General features: G+C 40.8%; 1 protein-coding gene across 5 annotated transcripts in view; it reads left to right on the top strand.

The window, feature by feature from the left end:
• Positions 1 to 9997: 9997 nt before the first annotated feature.
• Positions 9998 to 27223, top strand: part of Atp13a4 (ATPase 13A4) — a 126282-nt gene continuing 109056 nt past the window's right edge. For 4 of the 5 annotated variants that reach the window (XR_013113516.1, XM_076942764.1, XM_076942763.1 and 1 more), the window contains exon 1: positions 10106 to 10305. Coding sequence is in view for 4 of the 5 variants with exons in the window: in XM_076942764.1 (XP_076798879.1) it covers positions 10243 to 10305 (63 nt within the window). In the remaining variant the exon portion in view is untranslated. Of the gene's footprint in view, positions 10306 to 27223 lie in introns of all 5 variants that reach the window. The other variant, XM_034515808.2, reaches the window with a different exon arrangement.

Raw genomic sequence — 27223 nt, 5'->3', positions numbered from 1 at the left:
TCTGATTGGACTTCAGGTCTACTCAGCAAGGGGGAACTCACGTCTAGTACCGAAAACCTAGCTAACTACTCAGTGCTAGTGATGTCATGGTTATGGGAGGGAACCTACAACCACTACTCTTCTAAACCAGCATAACTCCTAACAACAATCTGTACACATGCGTCCTTATACCCACAGATCAGTATCCCCTTCCTTTCCTATCAAGGAAACCTCTCTTTGCAATAGAATGTAGACCACCACAGAAAACCACAAGCAATCAAAATATAGAGCTGAGGGACCTAGTCCCAATGGACACATCTACAAAGCACTCCTGCACATAAGGCTCAGGGGACACAGAGGCAGATGTGATGGAGGCTAAGAGCCAATGAACCAGGGAGGTGGTTGTGAGATTGTGTCACCCAATTAAAGCAAAAGCTACACCTATGAAGCCTCATCAAAATGGCTGCCCAAATGTGAGCTGAACCAGGACAACACTGAAGGACATGCCAAAGCACTTGGGGGAATAGCTCAATAGGCTCCTATCCTATCAAAGAAACCACAGGCAGCTGAGAAAAGCTGGAGCAGAGAGGTGGTCTTTCCCAGGAAAGAACAGACCAATCGGTTGTCGAGTGCTGAATGCTCACTGCTGAAAACATGCATACAAGTGACATTATAAAGACCACACAGGCTGTATTTAGGAATATATATGTATATACATATGCACTGATGCATGAGCTGCCGCCATGCAACAAATAGTGAGAAAAAGAAACGATCAATTTTGGAGGACAGAGGACAGGGGCAAATGGGAAGGTTTAGGGGGAGAAAAGAGAAGGGAAAGCATTGTAGTTATATTATAATTGAAAAAGTAAAAGAAAAAAAATAATCCAGAAAGGAAATGCATGACTACAACCCAGGGAGAAAGGAAGGCCCTCCCACTCCTTTCAGCTGCTCCACAGGTTTGTGAATCAAGAACACAACATGGACACTCAGCTCATAATGTACTGATATTGCTTCTATTAACTTCCATAATACTCATGACAGCCTATAACCTTGTGTTCGTGGGGCATGTGTTTTTGTACTGAGCAAGACTCAAGCTTTTGAATACCCCAGGAGTGAAGCAAATATTATCCGTTGTGTCTCAAGCAGTAAAATGACTGTTGCAGATCTCATAGTGGGTGACAAGGGCAGGGAGTGTTTCCTACCTTCCATCCCTAAGTACCTGACCCTCCAAACAACAGGTAAGTTGTTTAAACTCCTGCCTGCCTCGTGAATACAAAGAAGGAATACAATCATTTCCAAATAGGGCTTCAATCACTCAGAAAATTATAGCAAGACTTAACTAATGGGATTTCCTTGTATTAAACACTTCTACATAAAAAAAAATACATAATCAGCAAAATGGAGAGGCACACAAAGCAAAGCTTGGCTAGATATACATCTCACTAGGAATTAGTATTTAAAATACATAAAGAACTCAAAAATTGAAGAGGTAAGTTAATAAGCGATCATTTGAAATGAATAGATGGTTTAAACGACTTTTAAACATTTATTCAATTTGTGTGTGTGTGTATGACTGTGTGTATATGTGTGTGTCTGTGAGTGTGTGCATGTATGTGTCTGTGTGTAAGTGTGTGCATGTGTGTTATATGTGTGAGTGTGTGTGAGAGAGAGTATGTCTCCGTATATGTGTGTGAAAGTGTGTGTGTGTATGTGGGAGGTGGGGTGTGTGTGTGTATGTAAGTTAGAGGAGAGAGGAGAATCTTTGAGAGTCAATTTTTACCACTGTAGTGTGGGTTCCTCAAGCATTCTCCACCTTACTTTTTGAAACAGGGTCTCTCACTGAACCTGGATTTTACCAGTGTAACTAAATTGGATGGATGGATGGATGGATGGATGGATGGATGGATGGATGAATGGATGGACAGACAGATGGGAATCCATGTGACTAACTTCCCAGTTCTGAGATGTCAGGCATTCATGACTATACACAGTTTTTTATTTATATTCAGCTTTTGTTTGGTTTTTGAAATTCATTTTCTCTACAAATGAGGGGCTTTTTTCCTTGTTTGCTCAAAAATCTTGTTAAGTCAAGTCATATCGATAAACATATTCATAAGTATTTTCTTCTCTACTCTGAAATATCCTGATTTTTGTGATTGTTTAGTAGTTTTGAGACAGTCTCCTGTGATCCAGGACAATCTTGCTAGACTGTATCTTCCTAGAAAGATAAAATGTTTGCTTTAGAGACTCCCAATCCTCTTGCTTCTGCCTTCTAAATGTTAGAATTATAGGCATATACACACCTCATTCATTCTGCTGTCTAGAGATCTGAACTCAGGTCCCTGTGTTTATAAAAGCACTTTACCAACTAAACTATCCCCTAGTACCCCAGTCCCTCCTCCTCTTTCTCTTTCTCTGTCTCTCTCTCTCTGTCTCTCTCTTTCTCCCTGTTCCCCCCTCTCTCTTTCTCTCTCTCTCTCTCTCAAATGTGTGTCTGACTTCTCACCACATAAGACTCTGACAGTCTGATCCCACGAGAAGCTCTAGGACTAACAGGTGGAAGCTACTGCCCACTGGTGACAGTGAGCACTTCAGCTGTGTTCATTATGGTCATGATTACACTGGCTCATTCGTGACATGCACCATACCTGGCTGTGAGCATGCTGCTGTATTTCTAGTATGCTTTCTGTGACATAGAAAAGCTACGGCCAGTGTGGCTCACAGTCTCATTCTGAGGCCTGTAGATCAAGACGTAGAACTCTCAGCTCCTTCTCCAGCACCATGTCTGCCTGCATGCTGCCATGCTCCTTTCTATGATGGTAATTGAACCAAACCTCTGAACCTGTAAGCCAGCCCCAGTTAGATGTTTTCCTTTATAAGCGATGTTTTGGTCATGATGTTTCTTCAATAAAACCCTAAGACATCATCCAAGTGGCCCACTCTCTCCATGAGATACCATAGTATCTTCTTTCTGCTAGCATATGCATAGTTGTCTTTAGCTTCTACTACCATCTTCTGTTGTTTAAAACATCATTATACATTACTAGACATTACACTGGACATGTTTGTTATTTCATTTTTCCCTTATAATAATCCCACAGGATGCTGGCATAATATTATCTCATTTCACAGGTTAAAAAAAAATTAAATTCGTTAGGTCTCTCACCAAGTTTTCCATAGCTGCGGAATGGTAGTGCTATCACAAGATGTCTGATTTAAAGGGTAGAATTGGTCTCAGAGTGTCAAAGCTTTGGGAGATGAATGGCAGAGAGAACAGAGGACATTGACTAGAATCCCAAGTCCAAAGGCTCTTTTGTTTGAATATTTTTTATATGCACCACATCACACACCAAGATGTGTTTCTCAATTTTACAAAAACCAGATGCAGGATCTAGTAAAGCCTTAGGGTCATTGACACACCCCATTAGTAAAGGACTGTTTTTTTTCCCTATGGGATGAATAAGGTAAAAAACAAGCAGAACAAACAACAGACCATGTGACCTGCCTATAATAAGACTCCCGGTGCCAGACAGACTGGTTGGGGCTGAGGAGACGTTGGCCCCATTCCCAGGGGTTGGGAAGAATAACTTCACTGAGTGGCAGATTCAGGTAGGAAAGGGACACATAGGTGAGGCTGTGTCAAGGCAGTAGCAGCCATGAATGCTTCTTTCTAATAGGAGAGAGGCTGTCGGGTGTTGTGTTGTCGCTTTAAAGGTGCACTTACTTGTCTTGCAAGCACATTTCAAAGTTACCTGCATATCATTAATTTTTAATATTTCTTTATTTGCATGTATGTGTCTGCATGTAATATGTGCCATGTTTGTGCTGGCGCCCATGGAGAGCAGAAGAGGGTTTTGGATCCTCTGGAGTTAGAGTAACGGGCGGTTGTCAGCTCACTTCACCTCATGTGTCAGAGCTGAGAGACAAATGCGGATCCTATGGAAAAGCAGGAAACATTTTGAACAGTGGAGCCATTTCTCCAGCCCCGTTAAACTACCCGTTTAGTTGAGGCGCTTTGTCAGAGTTGATGGAGGGCTCAGGGCAGCTTCCCACACTAACTGGGGCGGGAGCGGTTGGATCTGACCAACCAGAGTTCACTTTACCCTCCTCCATTAGGAAATAACATCTTCCATTATCAATTTGCTCAGGGTGTAGAAAGATGAGTCACGTAGAAAGAAAAACTGAATTTCATTAATCGGTCATTTAAGTCCTTTCTCCTTCAGATATCACGGACTTCACTACCTGGAATTCCTTCTGAGAGCACTTGCTGATAAGATGGAAATGACGAGATGGGGAAAGCAGCCAGCACCCTAAGTGGGCTTCTGGAAACCTGGCGAGCACAGACCTAGGACACCCCCAGCCTGGCTTCATTTCCAACCTCTGCAAGTGCTTCTTCTTGGTTCCCGACTGAGGCCTGCTCACTGTTTGCTTGTTCACTTGTTCAGTTTTCTTCCTGGGTCAGTCTAAATCCACAGCACAGGAACCGAACCGGCCAGACTTGGTAGTCACAGAGCCTGCCTGTCCGACAAGCGGCCATGCTGTTAACTGACTGTGCTCCCAGCTCATTGCAAACCTACAATTCACGATTCATGATGGGAACTACCGCTCCCTGCCCTCCCCTGCCAACCTGCCTCAAACTCAGACCCTTCCTAGGAGAAGACGCTCACTTTCGTCTTGCTGAGCTACCATCCCAGATTGGAACCCTGTCCCAGGCTAGGTTTCTCAGTGGAGCTTGGCCCCTAGAGGACGGAGACCATGGTGCCAACTTCCTGTGTGTATTTCCAGGTATCTGCCTGTCCTGTTTCTGTACACTTCATATTCTTCCCTCTTCCTTGCTCGTTGGTCACTTGCTCTGCTGAACACTATGCTTCAATTGCCTGGTTGATGAATCTCTTCATTAACACCTGCATTTTCCTCGTTTTCCAAGTAGACAGTTTTATCCCCAGGATGACTGAATGTTGTGTTTTAAGCCCTCTGTATGCTGCACGAATTATTAGAATTGGCCTAGGACTTGATACTATTGGCATGGCTATACTCAGTTGTATAGTTGTAATCTTCTACTTAAATCACTACTTTGCAAATGAGAAGCAAATGAGAACCTGTTTTAGATATTTCAGAGAGATTGCACCCCCCCCCCCCATATTCTTATGTTATTCCCTTTAAGGGAAAACAAAATTGAGTATCAGTGTGGCTGTATGAAGCACGCGAGAGAAAACGCAGTCTTTGTGTGTGACTTGGTTCTTGCAGACTGCATAATACACCATTTTCTAGTCTCTCCAGAGCTCATTCTTTTTTTGAGAAACGAGGAGGCCAAGTTGTAATGGTTTCTGATTCTTCCTAGTCATGCCCTAACTTCTTTATATATTTAGATTTTCAAAAGTTTTCAAAATGTAAAGCACTGACACCACGAGAGATTCGATGGATGGACCAAAGCTTGGTTTCTGTTTCTGTAAACCCTGTTCAATGGCCGACCTGGAACTCATTGTCCTAATGGTTTCCCACCAAGGTGCTCTTTGCACAAGGGGCACTTTCTTAGCGCCAGAGATCAGCTTTACATTTTTTACTTTTTGGAAATAAGAGCTAGCTAGAGACATTCTTGGGGACACGGGACAAGCCCTCTCAAGCCGAAGGTCAGAACTGAATCCCGAGTCCAGATGGTTGAGAGCAATTCCTCTAGAAGCAGGGAGCTATTAGCTTGCTCTTGTCTTCTGTAATTAAGGGGAGGCCTTGTGTCTTTGTATTAGACCCTTTAATCCCAGTGTTGCTAAATGTTTTACAAACACTAATTAATTCAATTGAACCCCACACCACCACCTTGAGGCAGGTAATTCCTCCTTGGGACATTTCATCTTTGCTTGTTACAGTACTACCTACCAAGTGTATATTAGTGCACATGAGGATGATTAAGAATGACTGTAAAACTTTGGATTTAGATAGTGTGAGGCTTTCCAAATGTCCTATTTGTGCAACGAGGACTGAGGAGGAAGCCTGAGCCAGCATTCATGCCAGTGATGACTCAGCAGAATTAACGCACCTCTTTCCAGTTCTACGGCATGCTGTGGACATGTAACCTTGAACAGTTCTCGGTGACCTCTTTCTGACTCAGTTGCTATAGCTTTCAAACGGGGCCAATAATATGTTACTCACTGCCCTGCTTCACAGAGGCGGGCGCAAGGAAGGATGTCGCAATATTCTGTGAGGTTCTCAGATGAAAGATGGAAATTAACGTGTGACGAAACATGGCTGTACTTATCTTCACGCCATCTAAATGGGCCAGGCGAGTGAAGTAGCAGCATCCTCAGGACCTGGCAGAGAAACCAGTGCTGGTATTAGCCCTACTTAGCAGCTATTATAGGCTCGCAGAGGTTGAAGACTGCTCCTGGCATAAAGGAAAGCAAGACAAGAGATACCAGATCGCCCAAAGAGGTAGTTAATTACTTTTTGTCTTTTTCCTCTTTGTACTTTCCTGTCTTACTTGGCACAGAAGATTTGAGAAGAAATGAGTGTTGAGGGAGACTCGGAGAATGATGGGAGCCCCTTCGACTTTTAGACATTCTCTCCAAATCGGAGAGATCAATGCTCTTGTGTACCTGGCAGCCTTGCTCTCAGCTGCCCTAGTTGACAGTGTCTTTGATAACCATCTAAATTTATTCAGGACAGCATCCTAAGGACTCCCTCCCTTCACAGAGCTTCCCTGGCCTACCTCCTATCCTGTGTTTTCTCTGCCACTCTTGTGAAACTTGCATATGATTTGGGATTTTGGTGTTAACTTTTCTTTCCACCAAAGATTTAACTCTCAAAGGTCAGTTTTTCCCTCCACAAATGAAAGAAGAAATAGGAATATGAATTATACAAAATTATATAAGATGAATTGTACAAAATATCACACTGATATTCTAGAAGTTTTATTTTTCACCAGGCATAGGTTGTACCAACATTACATAATTGGACCCAGTTGCTTCCAGCATATGCAATTGTAGCCACTCCTCCAACATAGGCTGGCCCAACAAACTATGTATCTTTATGTTATCATTGTTCACCGAGTTAAATTCAAACCCAGGCCTGGTGTTTAGAACCTTCACAGGATGGTTTATCTGTGGCACATTTTTCTCCCCTTACATCCATCCTATGGGCAGTGAAAGAGGAGGAGGCCACTCTGAACAAGAGTCTGTGTTTCTCTGGACCACAGATTTCTTGCTTCAAGGGCTTCCTCCCATGGCCTCCCTTCCTGGCTCCAACACCATATCTCCATCTACGGAATAATTTTCTGCCCACTTTATAGGTTTTTCTCAAAAGCTCCCTCCACAGAGAGGCTCTCCAGGTCATGAAAGCCCAACACTTCCTGCAGAGCCCTTTGGATGCACTAAGTAACCTAGAGAAATGTTGCTGTCCTTGTAACATGATTGACAGAGCTGCACCATCATTGAGTTTAAATGCTCATTTGGTCACTTGCTAATTGATTTCCTTCACAACATAGGACATTACTTATTTTCTGCACAGAGGTCTTATCTTTTGACTGAGGATGACCAGCGTGCTATCATCCCCAGTGGATATTTTATAGAACGCTTGAAATAGCGACCTTTCTGAGGAAGTGCATGCTAAATGTGCTTTTATACAGAATCCTGTGTGTAGCTGAGCAGGGCCAAGTCAAGGCAAGAGTGCCTGTGAACTTGCAGACATAGATCTGTAATATGGGCACTGTTGAGAGGTGTGAAGAAAATATTTCTGCACAGTAGAGTTCTAGATTCTGTGGGCTGTGAGTTTTGATGCATATAGAAGGTTTTTGGTTTTGTTTTCATCCCAAATCTTTTTAGTGATTTTAGGGACTTAACTTTCTCCCCACATTTGTCTTAAATATTAACAGCATTTGATGCTGGTGTAAGATTATATGCAGTTTTTCCTGTAACCCCAATTGGTTACTCACTTAATACCATAACTGGTAGGTTGCCAAGGGTACAGGGTTCTGGTTGGAAGGAAATGACCCCAGTAATGCCAGTTTTTTTTCGGGGGGGGGTTGTGAGAATTAAATACCACTCACACCTGCCACTTCCCCTACCAATTTGCCAAAGTTGAGATGAAATGGAAATCTTTTTTGTTTTATTTCCTTTGCTAAATATACTAAATAGTTGCTTGTCAAAATACAAACCAGTGGATTGTGGTCTATTCACAAAGATGTACGTCACTAACTTTGTTTTCATTATCTCTAAAAAGAAACTTCATATTATTCATGTTTACCTTGTGAGAAAATATTAATTTTGTTTTTATTATTTAGTAATACTACTTACAGTTTTGGGAATTTCCAAGAAGTATACACTATACCTGCAGACACACAAATATTTATATACATGATTACTGTTACAATGAGTTTTCTTAGCTTGCTTTTAAAAATATTTATCATATTTTTTATCATTTGGTCAAGACCTCTCTCTCTCTTCCTATCTCTCTGGTGTGTGTGTGTGTGTGTGTTCTTTCTCTCTCACATACCTTTATCTCAATCTCTCAGGGTTACTTGCGTTAAGCTGGCCAGATCAGTGCCATCTCTTCACTTAGCTGGAAGGGACATTGTGTGGACACAGTCACTACCCTTTACTGAACATCTTCCCAGGCACTGTTCCTCAAAACACAGCTCCAGGAGGGAGATTTTAGTGTTCTTGTTCTCACTTATCATGCAAGCAGATAGAGGCGTTGGATTTTATGTAGCCTGCTGTATTCCAAGGGGACAAAGACGGTATTTGGTAAAAGACAAATCTGAAGCCAAGTCTTCCAACTTTGAAATACATTTCCTTAACCAGTGTGCTACCAATTGATGCTAAAACCAATGTTTTCTCTAAAGATGGTCAATGGCACTTGGTCAGTGCTGTCAGCACATGTTCACACCTCAACACTCCCTCCCTCAAGATTCCTTCCAGGTCTTTCCAGGCAAGCCAAAGTCAGCTCTTGTAGATCAAAGACCATACAAGAATGGCTCAGAGATGTATGGCCGAGAGTTCTCCTCCTGTGCTTCTCTACACCACACAGGGTCTCCCTACAGTTACCTCAGACTTATGCTCCGGCTTGTAGAATAAACACGCACCTCTGAGCAGACTTATTAATGTATTTGAATCCTTATATCAGCCCCAGGATAACAAATGTGACTTTGTTATTTTATCTTTCTATGCTAAAACTATTTTTTGCACAACTTGTGTGTAAATAAAAAAAAAAAAAAAAACTGAACTTGAGGGGCTGGAGAGATGGTTCAGTGGTTAAGAGTACTTGCTGCTTTCCCAGAAAACCCAGGTTTGATTCTCAGCACACAGATGGTGGCTCACAACCACCATCTGTAACTGCAGTTCTACAGGACCTGTGGCCCTCTTCTGGCAGCTGAGGACACCAGGCACACATGGTACATAGACATAAATACAGGCAGGACATCCGTAGACATAAAATAAAGTTTAAAAAAAAATCAAAGAAACACCCCTTTCCCCGATATTTGTTGTTTGGTCACTTAATGTTTTGTTTCTGGGCATCTGTAAGTGTTTACTCACAAACAGTTGAGCCAAAAAGCACTGCCTGGAATAGGTTGATTATACTTTTATGCCTTTAGTATATGTTTTTCAGGAAGAGCAGACCTAATTCTACACGCACATTAAGTAGAATACTCTGTGTGTGCAAAAGCAAAGGCCATTATAAATATCTGTCGAGGTGGATTATGAATAACCTGTATCATTTGTAAACGAAGCGAATGAGAACGGTGGTATTAGAAACCTACGGACTGGGGATTCCAACTAAACAAATGAAACTTCTAGCTCTGTTAGTCCCCCCCCCCCGCACCCCCCCCCCCCGCCCCGTTCCCCAGCTTCTGGGAATAAAACAGCGACCTGGGAGTTCTTGAGCCTGCTTCTCCAGAGGAGCCTGCCAACTCCGCATTGTCTTGCTGGATTTGCAGTCAGATGCCTTACGCTGGCAGGCTGTGGGCAAGCAGAGAGTGTTTTCCCTGTAAGTTGGGTACAAAAAGATCGGCATTGGAGCGGCTTCCTCTGAGACAGCTGCTTTGAGAGAATGCAGAAGCAGGGAGCAGCCAGAAATTCCTCCTGGCACAAAGTGCCCGGGGGAGGAGTCCACTTTGCTAAGTATTGTCATTTGCTGAAAGAAGGTGTGTGCTCAAGGAGTTTTTAACCTGGAAGATCATTAACTCTTTCATTCAGCGGTCCGGAGGAGGCTCTGGAGTTGGGTCTGCAAGCGTCTGTACACAAGGGCCAGGAAGCAGGAGTGGAGTGCATTTCCATGGGGGATCACCTTGAGAAGAGCCAGCATGCTTTACTCAACGAAGGGGACGAGAATGAGATGGTAAGTTTCCAGCCTCTTCTTCTCACTTCCTTTCGCCAGCTTCGCACACGCACACGCGTGAACGCATTCCCATACTTCACTGAATGTTGACTCTGGAATTACACAAGAAGAGATAATATCCAAGCAACCTTCTTGTCCCGTGAATGTAACTCCTAACAGCATGAATTTGGTAGAATGAACATATTGTATTCATTTTCATCAAGATTGTTTTCATTGGAAGTAAAACAGAAGGGGAGAGAAACACAGGGCTGCGTGGTGATTATGTTTTGAGACTCCAGCTGTATGGAAAATTGAACTCCCATTTCAATAGGTCTGTGAGAGGACTAGAGTTTTCTAGAGTTTTCTCTGATAGGAAGAACTGAACACCAAAGGCAAGGCAGATGCATTCTGAGTCTTTGCTTCTCACAATCTTGTTGGAACTGTTCAGCAGGGAAGACACATAACACAAATACTAGCAATTAGCAGCCTCCACTCATCTCTTTTTTACTTCAAAAGATTCACTGCCGTAGGAACTGGTTGCAGAAAACTTTGTGTACTTCATCGTCTCTTTCATTTGAGATGTGCCCCTGAAACTTGAGATCTGTAAGAAAACCAAAGATGATTCTGTTCTTGGTGAATCCTAAAGTGATATTTCTCAATTACAGTGTAATCAAGAGAGAGTCAGAGATGTGCAGTTCTGTGTAATAAGGTCTTGGTGCTAATTGTGTAAGCATAGCCTTTTATGCCAGTAATGATGCAATTAAAATGTGAGAATGTGATGCTCTAACTCTATAATAATAGCATTTTACCTTCCTGGAATTAATATACAAATAACAAACCCGAAAGATATTTACTTAAAATGTTTTCTTGGTTAATTGCTCAAGTCCTGACTATTAAATTCTTTGTTCTAAAACTGGTCTTTCAAGTTTAATCTTCTTACCTGTTTCTATAGCAACAACTTTTTTTTTTTTTTTTTTGACATTCTGGAATAGATCCCATCCATCAAAGCTCTGAAAAAAAAGTTATAAATGACTAATGGGTACCTTAATTCAGATGGCTTTCTTAACCTTGCCTTTACTTCTTTCAGACATAACTATCAACAACAGTTGCTTTAAAGACAGTACCCAAATGTCACCATAAATGACTCCCTGGCCTCATGTTGACTCACACTCCTTTCCCTCTTAAGTATTTCCTTGAGAGACTGAAGTTGAGTCCTAATCCTCATCTTGAATGCATTTACCAGAAGGCAGGGACTTTTTGCATGCTCTCCTCCTTTCTCATTTGTAATCACATGCATTCTTCTCCTCCATACTCATCTTGTCTTTGAAATACCACCATGGATCACCTATATTCTTGAAGGCTCTCCCTCCCTAGCCTAATGAGTGTTCTAGGTGAAGCAATCTTGTTACTAGTTCATCTTTGTTACAGCACCACCAACGGCGTCAGGGGTCAGCCTGGTTTTGTATGCAGCTGGAGGCTCAGTTGAGTGCCTTGGCTGGGGAAGGGACACTGCATTTTGGTGAGCAGTGATTTGACCAGTAAGCTCAGCAGAGGTGCAACATTAGTATGCACCCAGCTCCTTGCCCTGTTCCGACCGACCGCTGAAACCTGGCCACCTGCCTGGTACTACATTGTTTTTCTTGCTACACTGGTCCTCACTTGTGGCAGTAAATATCAAAAGTTTTCTATCAAAAGTTGTCTATCATATTGTATCATATCATCTGTCTATCTATCTATCTATCTATCTATCTATCTATCTATCGATCTATCATATATTTTTGTTCTGGGTTCTGGTGTACAATGTGCTTTCATGGTTATTTAGTTTCCACTATAACCCTGTGAAATTGATGGGGAGAGCAATTTACCCAAGGTTGCCTCGGCTGGCAAGTCCAAGAGCTAGAGGATCGCATAGGCTAGGCTAAGTAGGTAGTCTTGTGTCTTTGAGTCTGAACGAAGTTCACTGATGCCTTTTTTTTACTGGGGACAGTGTACTCTTAATAGAACGTCTTTCTTCTCCTAAGAAAGCAAGGCTAAGGAGAATGTCTGATCTTAGCTCCCCTAAGGTGTGCTGTTTTATAGATTTTGTATTTGCTGAGTAGATTTGTCTCCTCTGACTTGTAGGTTAGTCCCTTTTAGAAAGTCAAGATTGTCTAAAAATATGACGTACCAAAGTGTTTACAGATTCTTTGTAACACCATTTAAGTGTGGACATTTCCAACCGTAATTCCTCTCATGATAGAAATGGCTTCAAATTTCAATAAAAACGTAACAATCTATAATTTAGCACTCATATAAAAGAAGAACTGAGAATGGCTGGAATTATCTTTCAGTCCAGAATCAAAGAAGCAGAAGCTATAGAGTAGGTGACCTGAATATTGCCTTCGAGTGAAGATAAGACACCAAAGGAAGGAAAACCTTGTTGGAGCGCAAGAAAGAGTCCTTCAGAGAAGGCTCAACCATACGCTGCTAGAAAAGCTTCCAAAAGGTGTCTAGGGTTCATTCCCAGGCCTTGGACTAGCCACTTGTCTGCTTAAGACCCAGTTTCCTTACCTACAAAATAGGAGTTGTCCTTTCTATCCTACCTGTCTCAAAGGGTTCTTAGGAGGACTAGCTGAGAGAATCAATGTGGAAATGCTTTGAGAAGAAACAATTTTGGGGACTCAAGAGCTGTTACTGTCTAAACAAAGGTAGGAGCCTTACACTACTGAATGAACACTGTCCACTACAATGAGGTCCCTTTTTATATTAGTGACAATTTAAATATGTATTCCTGTTTTCTGTAGAGATTATTTATAAACGAAGAGGCTAATGTTATGTTGTACCTGCCTCGTAGGGCTCCCTGCACGATGTTTCCCTTTTGCGAAGTGGAACTATCAGATCTCTGAGGAGTTCCCATCCCATGAATTCCAGTGTTGTGCATTTCTCTTCTGAATGACTTAGAATTGTTACTGCTCATCTCCTCATGCACAACTCACAACGAGACTGATCAATTGACCCAGATGTTGATCACATTAATGAAATCTCTCCTTCTGGAGAAGAATTTTATTCTAGTAAGTTTTGGAAAAGTGATGTACACTGAATTCGATCCCATGATTTTGGCAAGTAAAAATCAAACATTTGACTATTTTCTGGTTATAAACATGATGTGGTGTGTGTGTGTGTGTGTGTGTGTGTGTGTGTGTGAAAATATTGAGACAAGAACTCAGGCCTGAAGAATAAAGTAGATATGATTCATTAGCTTACATCTGAATATGACTAATACTACCATGTTGGTGACTCTTTTCCAGGCTTCTATAGTGTATTCATAAAACCACATCATTCTAATGATTGTAATGCATTTTAATGTCATTTATATTTTTCAAATTCTACATGTTGTTCCTGCAGCATGGAAATACTGGGTAATGGGTTACTGTGCAACTGTATATCTTGTGACTGCACATTGGTACACTGAAATGAGCTACATGGATAGAGTTTGGGCTACAGAATTCTGCATATAACTGAGGGCCTTCCATCTTGGTCCTGCCATCATATTGTTTTCTCATTGGTTCCCTTCTCTCTGTCACTTGCATCTAGACACAATTTGGAAATTATCAATGCATTGAGTCCAAATAAAATAAAACCAACTGCAATATATCCTTAAGGAATGCATATACATTCTCACAAGTATGCATTTTTAAGAGAAAGAATGGAATATGTGCTCTCTTTGGAAGGCCACCTCTTTTTGTGAGAGCTGAGGATAGATGTAGGGTGGCCATTTTTCTTTTTGATACAGCGCTGCAAGGCTACTCCAGTGTTTGAGTTGTGTTTGTATGACTGTGCTCCACCTCTCATGTTACATACTTGTTATTCTTAATTTCGTGTTGGCTGTAATGAACAAGGTTAGGTATTTTTTGGATGTTCTTCAGTTTATTTCCTGAGAACAAATGCTCAGAAATAACATTGCAGCACTACGGGAGACGTACAGTTTAACTCTTGACACATAATATTTGACACCGAACACTCCATTTCTCTCTAAAAAGTTGTGCTGTGACATTTATACGCTAAACAGCCATCCCTTTTTGTGGATATTTACTCTCTTCCCTACCTCTGTCCTCAAATATTACTTTTTAATTTTGGCTCATCTACTCTGGAAAATGATGTTTGATGCCTGTATTCATTTTGCATTTCCAGGACGAAGTTAAACATGTTAATTAGCATTTAGGTTTTTCACCTAGGACCCCCTTTGTTACTGACGTTATTAGTGCTACATTAAACATTTAACCTAACACATAGGCATTCGTAACTAAGAGAACATGATTGTTTTCTTCTCACATGATGTCTGCTACACACAAGTGGGTAATGTCCAACAGTGTGTAAGCGAAAGGCAAAGGAGGCCACGAGAGAGATGTGTTTGGTGATGTGATGGCAAATATTTAACACAGTTAATTGTTAAGTACCGAGAAACTAAAGACTAGAGGGTATGGAAACACAGGAGACTCCTTTTCAACTTCTAGATCATTTCTGAGTGCCTGTCAAGGTGCTAGCAGTACACCCGGAGTGGTAGCAGGCGGCATTGTGGGCTTACCCACACTGGCAATAGTACTGTAACATCACCGTGAGTTGGGGCTGTGTGTCCTGAACAATTAGTTAGCTCACTCGGATGTCTCTCGTTTTCTTCTCTAATGCCCAGGAGCAGAAGCCCCTCCTCCACCCCACTTCACGGCCACTCACTTATTATGCTTCACAAGCACCTCCGAGATGCTTGCCAATGTTAGCTAGTAGGCCCGCAGATTGCATAGTGGAGGGATTGTGTTCAGGCTGAGACGTTTTGTCAGTTGAAATGTTCAGGAAGCTGGGCCAGAGGCCAGGTCTGATGTCTTTATTCTTGATTCATGGCTGCAGAACTCCCATGAAGTGAACTCATCTTTGATACAAACCTGTGGGGAGTGGGATTTAATCTGTTCTGGTGAGCAGGGATCCTGCCTGAGCAACCTTTCCTCGGTCTTCCCAAATCAAGCACAGTCCCTGGCACAGACACTGTGGCACTGGTAATGGCAAGCTCCATTAACCTGAAGTTTTACATTCTCAAGAAAAACCAAAACCAAAGAGGCGGCAGGGCTCAGAAATAGACCCGCGTTGAGTAATTAAAAAAATAAAGCTAGAAAATTTATGTTATTTAAAAAAAAAAACTGATCAACAATCTCCTGCAGCTTTCATTCTTTCCCAAGTATAAACATCTTATTGTGCAGAGTTAATTAACCATAACACACTATTTTCTATGATACTTTATTATATTCTCTCATTCATTCATGTGTGAGCTTAACACATTATTTAAGCTACCTCTTATCTGTACCAGGAGTCCTCTGGGCTAGCCAGGAAGATCTTCAGTGAATAAAAAGCAGTTTCTGTTTCTGAGAAGCTCATAGTTGAGTGGACAAGGCAGAGCACATAATTCACAGGCCTAGAGCAAAATAAAAATGAAGTGGCTTGTGTCCAACAATTCCTAAGAATCTCAGGTGATAGCAATACACTATACCAAGTGTAGGGTCATCTTCAGTGTGGGGCCCCATTGTGACCACAGGGCATATCACTAGCCTGTTGCAAGCAGGTGTCATTGTGGAGTTGTGCAAACAGATCTGTGAGAACAAGGACGAAGGAGCAATTCGGTGATAGCAAACCATAGGAAGGAAGGTGGCATGCAGTCTTTTCCAAGGGGTAGGTAAGAATGTGTAGGGCTCTGTAAGACATTCCAAAGGATGCAAATTTTCCATTCTAATGATTCCCAAGCACTGGTCCATGAAATAACTACTGGATCCATGTTGTGGTCTATATAAAAATAGACTCTTAGACCTTGTTCTAGACCTCCTAGAATTAGCGGTAATAGAGTTGGCCTGATTGGCACATGTAGAAACCACAGAGGACGTGAGTGATATGCAGGGTTTTCATGGAGTGAAGAGGTTTTTCATTGAAGATAAAGCCAGTGAGGAAATGTTTGAAACAGTCCAGGCAAGAGGATCAGAACTAAACTAATGTCTTGTCAAAGAGGATGATAGATGGAGAATGGATTTGACAGTATTTAGAGGTTAGTATTAAAAAGAATTGACTATCCATCAACCCTAATGTAAGAAGGAAAGAGACTGAGGGAAATGATACTAACTTTAAGTAGCTAAAGTGCCTTAGCTCAAGGCAACAAGTGGGGGAGTGCAGATGGTAAGAGTAAATAGTCAATTTTGATGTTGAATTGGGCCAAGTATAGACTAAGACTACACACAAAGCGATTGGCTTACTCTAAGTAACTATGTGAGAACTACCATCCCTCCTTTACCAGTAGGGGAATTGAGGTATGGAACTGTTAAGTGATGGGCCTAAGTTTATTTGGCTAAGTAAATGGTAAGTGATAGCTGAAGTCCTTGCTTGGACAGCGGTTTGTTGTCTATTGGCTTTTCACAGTTCTGGAGATGCTGTCTGATGTCCTAATAGTGCAAACAGCTGAGTGCAGTGGAAGGAAGCACACCAGGAAGCTGGAGGCCAGCACTAAAGTGTTGGCTCTGACAGTATTTATTTTTATAACCATGAAACAAATTAAGCACACCCCTCTTTGACTTTACCTCACAAGGCAGGAGTAATAAATACCTTGTCTGAACCAAGGCTTCAGTGAAGGTAGTTTCTTAAGGTTCTCTTCTATCCCTGTGATTAAAATTTAAAGAAGTTCATAAAACCACTGTGATTTAAAGAACGTTTTAATACTGTTGATTTCTTCAAGGTGCTATGGGTTTGGGACTCTGCTTTTGTGTGTGTGTGTGTGTGTGTGTGTGTGTGTGTATGTATGTATGTGTGTATGTGTGTTTGATTTTATTTTTTGAGACAGAGTCTTGCTATGTAGTCTGAATGACTTTGAATTTACCATCCTCCTGCCCCAGGCTCTTAGGTGTTGGTACTACAGGAGTGTACTGCCACACTTAACTCTGTGAGCTTTCTTAGTTAAGAAAAAGAAGTGTGTCTGAAGACATTGCCTTCAACGGGAGCTAGAAATTTACAAGTTCTATGTGGACTATTCATAGATGGGGGGGGGGAAGAGTATTAGCCAATAATTAGCTGGCATCTGAGTTTACAAGGTGCTGAACCCCCCACCCCACCCGTGTCTCCCCTCAAAAGCAGATGTGAAGAACCAGTGACTTAGCAATGTGTCCAGAGGAGACTCACCCATTGATAGTGGTTTCAAGGCTTTGTGTGGATTAGCTGAATTAGGACAACCCACCTTAATAACCTCCACCTTAATAACCTCCGGCTCTTTTTAAATGCTCATCATGTAAACCTTGGCAAGCTGTCCAAACCAGCACACAGTCAGAGATGAAGGCCTGAGGAGGACACAGCCTCCCCAGTCCTGCTATCTGCCTAAGGCTAGTTTTCTGAACAGTGAGCACAGCCATGGCCTGGATGTTCCCTCAGAAAAAGAACAGATAGGTGGCTAGGTGTCGTGTGTGCTTTTCTGAGCTACATCTCTCAAACCAGGACACTCTCTGACCTTGATGTGTGCACACAGGGTCCTGGCAGAGACTGTCATTGATTTATCATCTCAAATTCAGCTTTGAGGCAGAGCCAGGCTGGAAGGTTTTGAGACTGTTACTTTACTTTCAAAATCAGTATATAGCTAATACTGGGAGAGTGAGGGACCATTCAGGATTGGAGGCTACCTCCAAAAGCACCCAAGAATTTAAGTTTTCATAGATAGTTGGAAACGTATAGATACAAATAGCTACTTATACTGTCTTTTAAATAAAATGGTTGATTTTTTTTCTTAGAGCCCATTTAAAATATTTTTAATTGCCAAATGTCATTACTGGGATCATTTTTTACCCGTCTTAAATCAGAGTAGTTGCAATGCTGCCTCCTCCTGGAGGAGCATCCTTCTGTCAGCCCATCCTTTTCTGCCTGTAGGCTTGTGGAGCAGCCAACACGCAGACTACAGTTGATGCACAACCAACGATTACAGTGATTTTATACATCCTGAACATTTCATATTCATAGGAATTAAGGCTCTATACTAGGGGCTTTTTTGTGTGTGTATCCTCTTCTGGAGTGAGATGAAGGCGGACTTTTCAGAGGGCATGCCTGTCCTTTGTGAGAGGCATGTGTTTGTAGGGAGGTCATGACCACAGAAAGGCTGTTTTTATATTTACCACAACTCCCTAATTCTCCCCAGATTTAACTACACTCCCTAGCTCCCAACTTCACGTCCTTTTAAAAGAAAACATAACCTGTCAACTTAATTTGTACTGCCCACACTTCTTGGGTATAGAGCCATCCATTGGAGTGTGGTCAACCTACCAGGCTCACACCCTTAACAAAAACTGAGTCTCTCTGTCCCAGAAGCTGTCAACTCTCCAAAGCTCCTCAGTTAGGGCAGGGGTCATGACCTCCTTTTCACTCCACGCTAGAATGTTGACTGTCTAGTTCTTATGACAGGTCTTATTCAGGCAACCCTAGTTGCTGTGAGTTTATGAGTGCGGCTGTCCGCTCATGTCCAGAGGACACTGCTTTGCTCTGGTCCTCCATGACCCTGTCTCTTACAGTCTTCCTGATCCTTTTCTGTGATGGTTTCTGTGCCATGTGGAAGGGGTGCTGCATAGGTGCCGCCTTTGTGGCTGACCACCTCACTGACAACTTATTCTCCCTTCTTGTAGCTAGTTATGGATTTATGAGCTAACCACCATCAGCTGTGCAAAGAAACTTCTTTGATGAGGCCTGAGAGCTGTACTAATTTATGGGTAGAGAGATATGAATTCAGAGAGCAGTTTGATGCCATGCCCATTGAGCAAAATAATCATTGTATGTTCACTCCTGTGGCCTGTGAGTTCCTTAGTCATGGATTCTTGGCCAGATTTACAGAGCCCGGAATGTTTCCTGGACTTGTATCTAATCATAAAGTTGTTGATTGCCCTCATAACATTCATGCCATGCTAGCACCCATGGGCATATCATTGATCATTGTTACAGTTTAGAGGGCTCATACCTGGGCAAGTCTTTGATGACACTCTTATTGCCATAACATGCATAATATCTAGCCAGAGAGAGTATGCCTCCTGGTCAACACTTAACTTGATTCTACATGTGACTAATGTGTGTGCTGTCTTCGGCAAAGGGTCTTACTATCAAATTCTAGTGGATATTCAGGGATAGTGACAGTCGCCTGAATTGTTTGGGAAAATCTTTGGGACACCTATGACCAACAACGTGAGAAGTATACCCCAGCTGTGGGCTTTTTATTAGGTTACCTATGGTTTCTGGGATGAACAGAATCCTCTGTGTAAGTGTCTTAGTTAGGTAGTAGTGTAGGGCTACTACTGCTGTGATTAAACACCATGAACAAAGCAACAGGGGGAGGAGATGGTTTATTCGGCTTATACTTCCATATCATAGTTCATGACTGAAGGAAGTCTGGATAGGAACTCAAGCAGGGCAGGAACCTGGAGGCAGGAGGTGATGCAGAGGCTCCAGAGGAGTGCTGCTTACTGGCCTGCTTCTCATGGACTGCTCAACCAGTCTTCTTATAGAACTCAGGACCACCACCCCAGGGATGGCATCACCCACAATGGGCTGGGCCCTGCCCCATCAATCACTAATTAAGAAAATACCCTACAGGCTTGCCTGCAGCCTGGTCTTATGGAGGCATGTTTTTAGTTGAGGTTTCCTCTTCTTAAATGACTTCAGTTTGCACCAATAGTAGAGTACCAATTAAAGATACTGTATCACTTATAAAACAATAGGCTAGATGGTATGGAGGGGAGAGTAGTGGGAAAGAATGTTTGGTCCAGAGAATAATGCAGAGGGTTTGGAAGAGGAAGAGGTCAGAGAGGGATGAATAACATTAAGTGTGTTTGTAAGAGCCATACGGAAACCTACTATTTTATCCAACATTTCTTATCTCTGGGAATTGAACTCAAACTTCTGTGCATGATAAGCAAGTTTTTACTTCTGGCTCACTTGCCTAGCCAGTGTTATATATTTATTTCAGCTTTGCTGTCCTTTAACTTGGAAATACCTAGTAACCCAAAGACCTGTTAGCTGAAGGCAAAATCTTTTGTAGGTTTTTCCTTTATTTGATTCCAAGAAACGATTTTTGTTTTCCATTTTCTCTAACCAGCCACATGTATTCTTCCTTCTGTCATGTTACAGAATTTATCAAACATTTTCTTTTCTCCTCTCCCTTCTTCTCTTCCCTCCCTTCCTCAATACACTCCCCTCCCCTTCTTCTTCCTTCATTTTTTTCCATTTCTTCTTTCCTATGGGATCTGTTGTGGTGCCCAGATTTATGGAACTTCAGGGCTTAAGCAATGCTTCCACTTCAGCATCCCAGATGTTGGGAGCTACTGGTGAGAGCACCACATATGGTTCATCTGTCTAATCTCATTCTCTTTTCCTCTTTCACTCCCTCCCCATTTTCTGTTCTTCTTTTCTTCTTTATGTATCCGGGTTTCTCTTTATAACCCAGGCTTGCCTTAAACTTGCAGTCTTGTTGTCACTGTCTCTGGAGTGTTCTGATCACAGACCTCTCCAATACCTCTTTCATTTCTCTCTTAACCAGGAGCATGGATTTATCTTGATCCATGATCATCAGAGTTCTGCTCTATCCACTGAAACCATATTAAATATGATTCTCTTCTTTAAGTCATCAGAAAATCTTGTGGCCACAATCACCTCTTGCTTATCTGGCCTGGTCTTTTAAAATGTAATTTACTACTTCTCTTCCTCTATGTACCTGATATAGAATATAATACCTTCCTAACTAATTTTTTTCAGAATAAACCTCCAGGTGTAGTTTTTGTAAAAGTCCTAAGTCTGTGGTCACTGGGATATAGATATGAGTAGAGTTAGAGATACTAGGATTGGTTCACGTGGATATCTCTTTAGGTTTTAGCTATCTGCGTATGCCTGTGCACACGAGTCTTTGATCTTTATGCTCCCCCACTTCCTAAAGGCAGTTCCTTCCTCTTGCTACCCAGTCTAGGCTTGCTGTAGGAGTATGGAGTCCTAGTTCAAGGGAAGGAAGTAGTAGAGTGTTTTTCTTCTCTTTTTCTTCTAGCATCAATACAGTTCTGCTTATGTACTGGAGAGAGTTCCTTCCTTGGAAGTAATTGATCTTTGTCAGTTACTGTTTGTTGTAGAGAAAGAAGCAGAGACCTGAGAAGGACATTTTGCCTGACTACTGGTGCCATTAGTCACCTTCATCACACCTCGTTACCAAGGAGATGACAGTGCCATGCCGTTTTCTGTTCCAACCATCTGCCGTTCTCATGAGTGCAAGGTGGCACCTGTGGGGAGGAATTCTTAGTACCTGTGGACAGGCTGGGCTTAAAACTTTAGAAAGTACAAACTTGTTCTAGCCATATGTGGCTTTTATGAACTTACATTTTATCTGATTTCTATCTGTGTGTATGGCAGCTACCACTGTCTCATGTGATCTATAAAAGATGAAAGAATTGTTTTGTTCTGTCTTTTTTGGAGGCATTTTTTTGAAAAAAAAAAAGAGATTTATTTCATTCATGCACTTATGCATACGGGTGTTTTGTCAGCATGTACATCTGTGCACCACATGTATGCAATGCCTATAGAAACAGAAGAGGGTGTCAGAACCTCTAGTTTCAGATGGTTGTGAGCAGCCACGTGGATGCTGGGAGCCAAACCTGGGTCCTCTGTAAGAACAAGTGCTCCTAAGTGCTGACTTATCTCTCCAGTCCTGGTATTTAGCCCTTTTCCCCCAACTTGATGGACTTAAAGTTTTAGCTGTTGGATAGATTCAGGGAAGTATGACTTTGTGAGTTATGTTTTCTGTTTCTGGTGGTTAATGGCAAAAATTGTAGTCTATGCAGTGTTCTGCGTTTAAAAGCAAAAGTCTTTCTGGGAAACTGGGTGACGATTAGAGAAACCACGGCTCAGACATGCTCTTTGTCTTTGTCCTTTCCAGTTTGGTAACAGTGGCTATAAGAAACGTATAGACATTTAGCTTGGTGCAATAATTTCCTGCATCCCATTTCTTATGTTTTCTAGTCATGAGTGTATAACTGCTATACATTTTTCATAAGAATTCATGTCACATTAAAAACAACCCATTTCCCAGCACAAAATCACAATCAACATGGATAACCAAGACAGTACCCCATAGTTGAGTTTCCTGAGATAAGTGGTTTAGATGATGCATAGTGATTTCCAAATAACAATTGTAAGTGTGCTCAAGGAATCTTAGAGGATATGAGTAAGTGCTGGAATACAGACTGAAAAACACAAATAGTTGAATATAATAATAATAATAATAATAATAATAATAATAATAATACATCAATTCAAGACATGAACGTATAATTTAATGGGGGAGGTAGAACTTTTGAAGAAAATCCAAACTACAATAAAAATTGGAAACTAAAATTTAGTAACTCAAAGGAGAATCTTAGTGGAAGGCTTCACCAGTAGAAGAAATCAAGTTGAGGAAAGAAGATCTGGACTTGAAGACAAGTAGAGCAATTGGATCATTCATTCAAAGAAAATACTGAATCTAGCAAAACTCATGAGCAGACAATGCAGGAACTTGGGGACATTATAAAAAGACCAATTTTATGAATAGTAGGTATAAAGGAAGAGAAGAAACCCAGACCAAAAGTAAAGAAATTATTTTCATTGAAGCTGCTGAAGAAAATTCCGCAAATCTAAGGAAAGGGATGTTTATAGAGGTGTGAGAGGCATACAGGACACCAAAATAACAGGACCAGAAAGGAAACTCTCCATGCTGTACAATAACTAAAGTACTAAATGTAAAGAACAAGGAAGGATATTGAGAACTAAGACAGAAAGACCACATTACATTTAAAAGCAGGCCCATCAAAATAACACTTGACTTTTCAATGGAGACCTTGAAAGCTAGATGGTGTTTACACTGATAAAAGTTCTGAAAGACCACAGATGCCAGTAAAGACAAATATACCCAGCACAACTATCAGCCATGCACTTCCTATGATAAAAACATTTAAAGATTTAATGTTCACCAAGTCAGCTGTGCAGAGGACACTGAAAGGGTTGCTTCAGTCTAAAGAGAAAGTTAAACACTCTCAAGTGGGTACATGGAATAAATGAACAGTTTCAGAACAGTGAATTCAAAGAGGTCAAAGAAAACACCACTGATACTCCACAATGACAGGAGTTAATAAACATTGTTCAAAATAATTCTTAATTTTAATAGTCCTAATTATCCCACAAAGAGACACAGGGTAGTAAAAGATGGGATTAGAAACTAAAATCCATCTTTTTGTCACCTCCAAGAGACATACCTCACCATCATGATAGATATCACCATAGAGTAAAAGGATGAGAAATGGTATTCTATAAAAATGGAACCCAAAAATGAACAGGTATAGATGTTTTCTATCTGACAAAATAGACTTCAAATCAAAAGTAGTCAGAAGAGAGAGAAAGAATATATCATATTCATTAAACAAAAAATTTACCAAGAGGATATTGCAGTTCTAAAAGTTTGTGTACCAAACACAGGGGACCCAATTTTATAAAAGAAGTAATATTTAATCTAAAAATACAGATTAACCTGAGCACAGTAATAATATATGACATCAGTGCCTCATTGTCACTAATAGACAAAATATCCAGATAAAAACTAAACAGAAAAACATTGGAGTCATACGGCATCATAAATACAATGGACCCATCAGACACCTATAAAAATTCCACCTATATACTAGTATACATTCTTTTCATCAGCCCATAAAAATTTTCTCCAAAATTGAAACATACTATGTCACAAAAAAACTTTCAGCAAATATAATAAAATTGAAATAACATCTGCATTTTACCTGACCACAATGGAATAAAGCTGGCTATCAACAGTAATAAAAACTACAGAAGCAACACAAACCCATGGAAACACAGAACCCACTGTTGAATAATAATTTGCTCAAGGAGCAAAATCACAAAAGGAGGTGTGAAATTTTCTAGAAATTAGTGAAAATAAAACATAGTATACCTAAATCTGTAGGATATTATGAAGGCAGCCCCAGTAAGACAGTTTATAGTACTGAATAAAATTTTTGTTTTAAAATTAGTAAGTTTTAAAAGTAAAAGTTTTAAAATTAATAAATTATTGAAGTATCTAAATCAGTGGTTCTCAACTTGTGTATTTTGGTGCTTTAGGGGTCAAATGTCAGATATTCTGCATGTCAGGTATTTATATTACAATTAATTACAGTAGCAAAGTTACAGTTATGTGGTAGCAATAAAATAATTTCATGGTTTGGGGGTCACCACAACATGAGGAACTGTATTACAGGGTCACAGCATTAGGAAGGTTGAGAACCACTGATTTAAATGAAAGTCAAGAATAAACAACACCCTCCCCCAAAGGTAAACAGGATGAGATAATCTAAATCAGATAATCAAAATAAAATTAATGAAATAGAAATGAAAAATTACAAATAATCAAAGAAACAAAGAGCTGGATTTTTGAAAGACTAACAAGGCTGACAAACCTTTAAATTAAGTAAAAGAGAAAGAGGATTCTACTAATAAAATTAATTATCAAAAGGGAGACATTTACAACAGAACCTGAAAAAATGTAAAGATTCATAGGAACATAATTAAAATTTCCTTATTTTATCACCCTGGAAAAATCTAAACTAAATGGACCAATTTCTATATATGATGTAGATAATAGTTTAAATAGACACATAACAACCTCTGAGATAGAATTAGTAATTAAGGATCTCCCAACTAAAAAAAAAGCCCAGGGCCTGATGGCTTCAGTGCAGAATTCTATTAGGACTTCAAGAAATTACTCTTGATTATCCTCCAGAACTTGGTGGTAAGACCCTATCGTTGAATATGCTGTCTATTCAAGTCATTGAACATGGAGTAATCAAGCTGAAACTTACTTGGAAGCTTCATCCCTACTGGCTATCTTTCATAGAACCAGAAGGTGCTATGCACACTATTGGAAGGAAAAGTAATAAACAAAATCGCCCAGCTGCGGACACCATGAGCCACAATAATCAAAGAAGTGGCAAGATGTCACTGCTGGTACGTTAGTGGCACAACTGTTATGGGAGTAACCACACTTTCTAGTTGTATTTACAGCCTGCTCCACAAGATACAACCCATACTGGTTACTGCTATCAGAGATCAAGAACCTGTGTTCTATGATAGCTCAGAACCCTTAGGGGAGAACTTCGTACTTCTCTAATGCTAAATGGGCATAGACATAAATAGACTGACTCCTAGTGACTTTTGCTATGCCCATTGTTTACTACACCTCGAAAGCCTGGTCAGAGAAGCTCCTTTTTTTTTTTACAGTAGATGATGAGTAACACAGAGACCCACAGCTGGCCAATATAAAGAGCATATGAAACTAAAATATTCAGCCCCAGATGAGACATGTGTCTCACAGCCCCTGTTCTCAAGGCTCAGGTATCACGGGAAAGAAAAAGCTGAGAGACGGTAAGAACCAGAGGTGGTAGACGACTCCATTGAAACTGTTCTCTGGACAGGATGGGGTAGTTACACATGTGAAGTCACAGCAGCTATGGCAGCATGCACAAGGACTGTGTAAGCTCAAACCATAAAATGACTCCTCTTGCCAGTTCTCCAGGTCTCCTCCCAGGTTAAATGTGTTAATATACTTTTATACTATTTTTTTTTTTTAAATAAGGAATTGGAAAGCTCAAAGACACATTGTTTCAGGCAAGACAAAGTTAGTTTGTTAGCTCAGGAGGAAGGCCCACATGTAGTACCACCTTCAGGCACATATAACCCTGGAGCAGAGAACCCTGGTGCCTTAGTGCTGGCCTTCTCTCTTCTTACTGATTAAACCTGCCATGTGGGTCTATTCTCTCACTCCATATGGGATTTTCTGGCGACTCCAGGGTTGTGTGCTCCCAGTAGCAATCCAGTAGAAAGACTATTTTTTCTTGTGGGATGTGGTATAGTTTTGCTTTTTAATCTCTTCACATTCAGTCTTGTGGCCTGCAGAAAGCCATGATTTTAGTCACATGCCTACTCCTGGAGTGAGCCAGAGTCTGCCTTACCTGTGCACTCTTTGGCTGAAGACAGTGAGGATGTGATGGGCCACAAGTAATTGGAAGCACTGGATATTGTTGTCTGAGGTTTAACAGTCTAAAGAGTAATACAAATTAATAAACACGTAAGTGCCTAAGAGACAATAAATAGTGAGCCAAACTAAACAAACACTGTTTCAACTAGTCAAGTCCTGTCAAGCATATGCCTGCACTTCTAGCAATTGGGAGGCTGAGGCTGGAGGATCACAGTGAGTTCAAGCCCAGCCTATGTTACTGAGCAAGACCCGATCTTAAAACCAGGACTAAATAGTCAGTTCCCCTGGGTTGTTTATTTTATTTGCCACAGGCCTTTCTTTCAGTAATATGGATTTTTTTTCCTAGCAGGTTAAAAAAAATAAGTTTGTAAAAAAAATTTCTCTGAGGTCAAAACTGAGACATGTTTGATGATTAACCTATGTAAAATACAGAACATTCTAATTTAAGAAGTATCACAGGCTGCAATTATCCAAGGCAAATTTCATGAATATTCTGTTTAATATATGGATCCAATAGTTTTCTTTGTTGGGTATTGTTTTCTTGTGTGTGTGTTTGAAATTAAATTTGTAATCCCAGTGCATAATTTTATACTGTCCTTCTCCATTTAGCACGCTCACACACTATTCTTCTGGCCTTGATAAAATCTTGAACAGACATTATTTAATAGCTGTATAATAGTCTTTAATAATTGGCCTTTTGTTGTATTCACAGATGGCATCTGTTTATTACAATGAGAAACTCTAGTAAACATCTCCAGATACAATTTTTGTCTGTGTCTTGTATAAGATGTAACAGAGAGCAGTTTTTAGTTGCTGAATACCTCACCCCATTGAGGTCTGCACACCTGTAGGCTA

The sequence above is a fragment of the Arvicanthis niloticus genome, chromosome 12, assembly GCF_011762505.2.
Source record: "Arvicanthis niloticus isolate mArvNil1 chromosome 12, mArvNil1.pat.X, whole genome shotgun sequence".
Lineage (NCBI taxonomy): Eukaryota > Metazoa > Chordata > Mammalia > Rodentia > Muridae > Arvicanthis > Arvicanthis niloticus.
The sequence above is the reverse complement of the archived record's forward strand: the minus strand, read 5'-3'. Positions and strand labels throughout refer to the sequence as shown.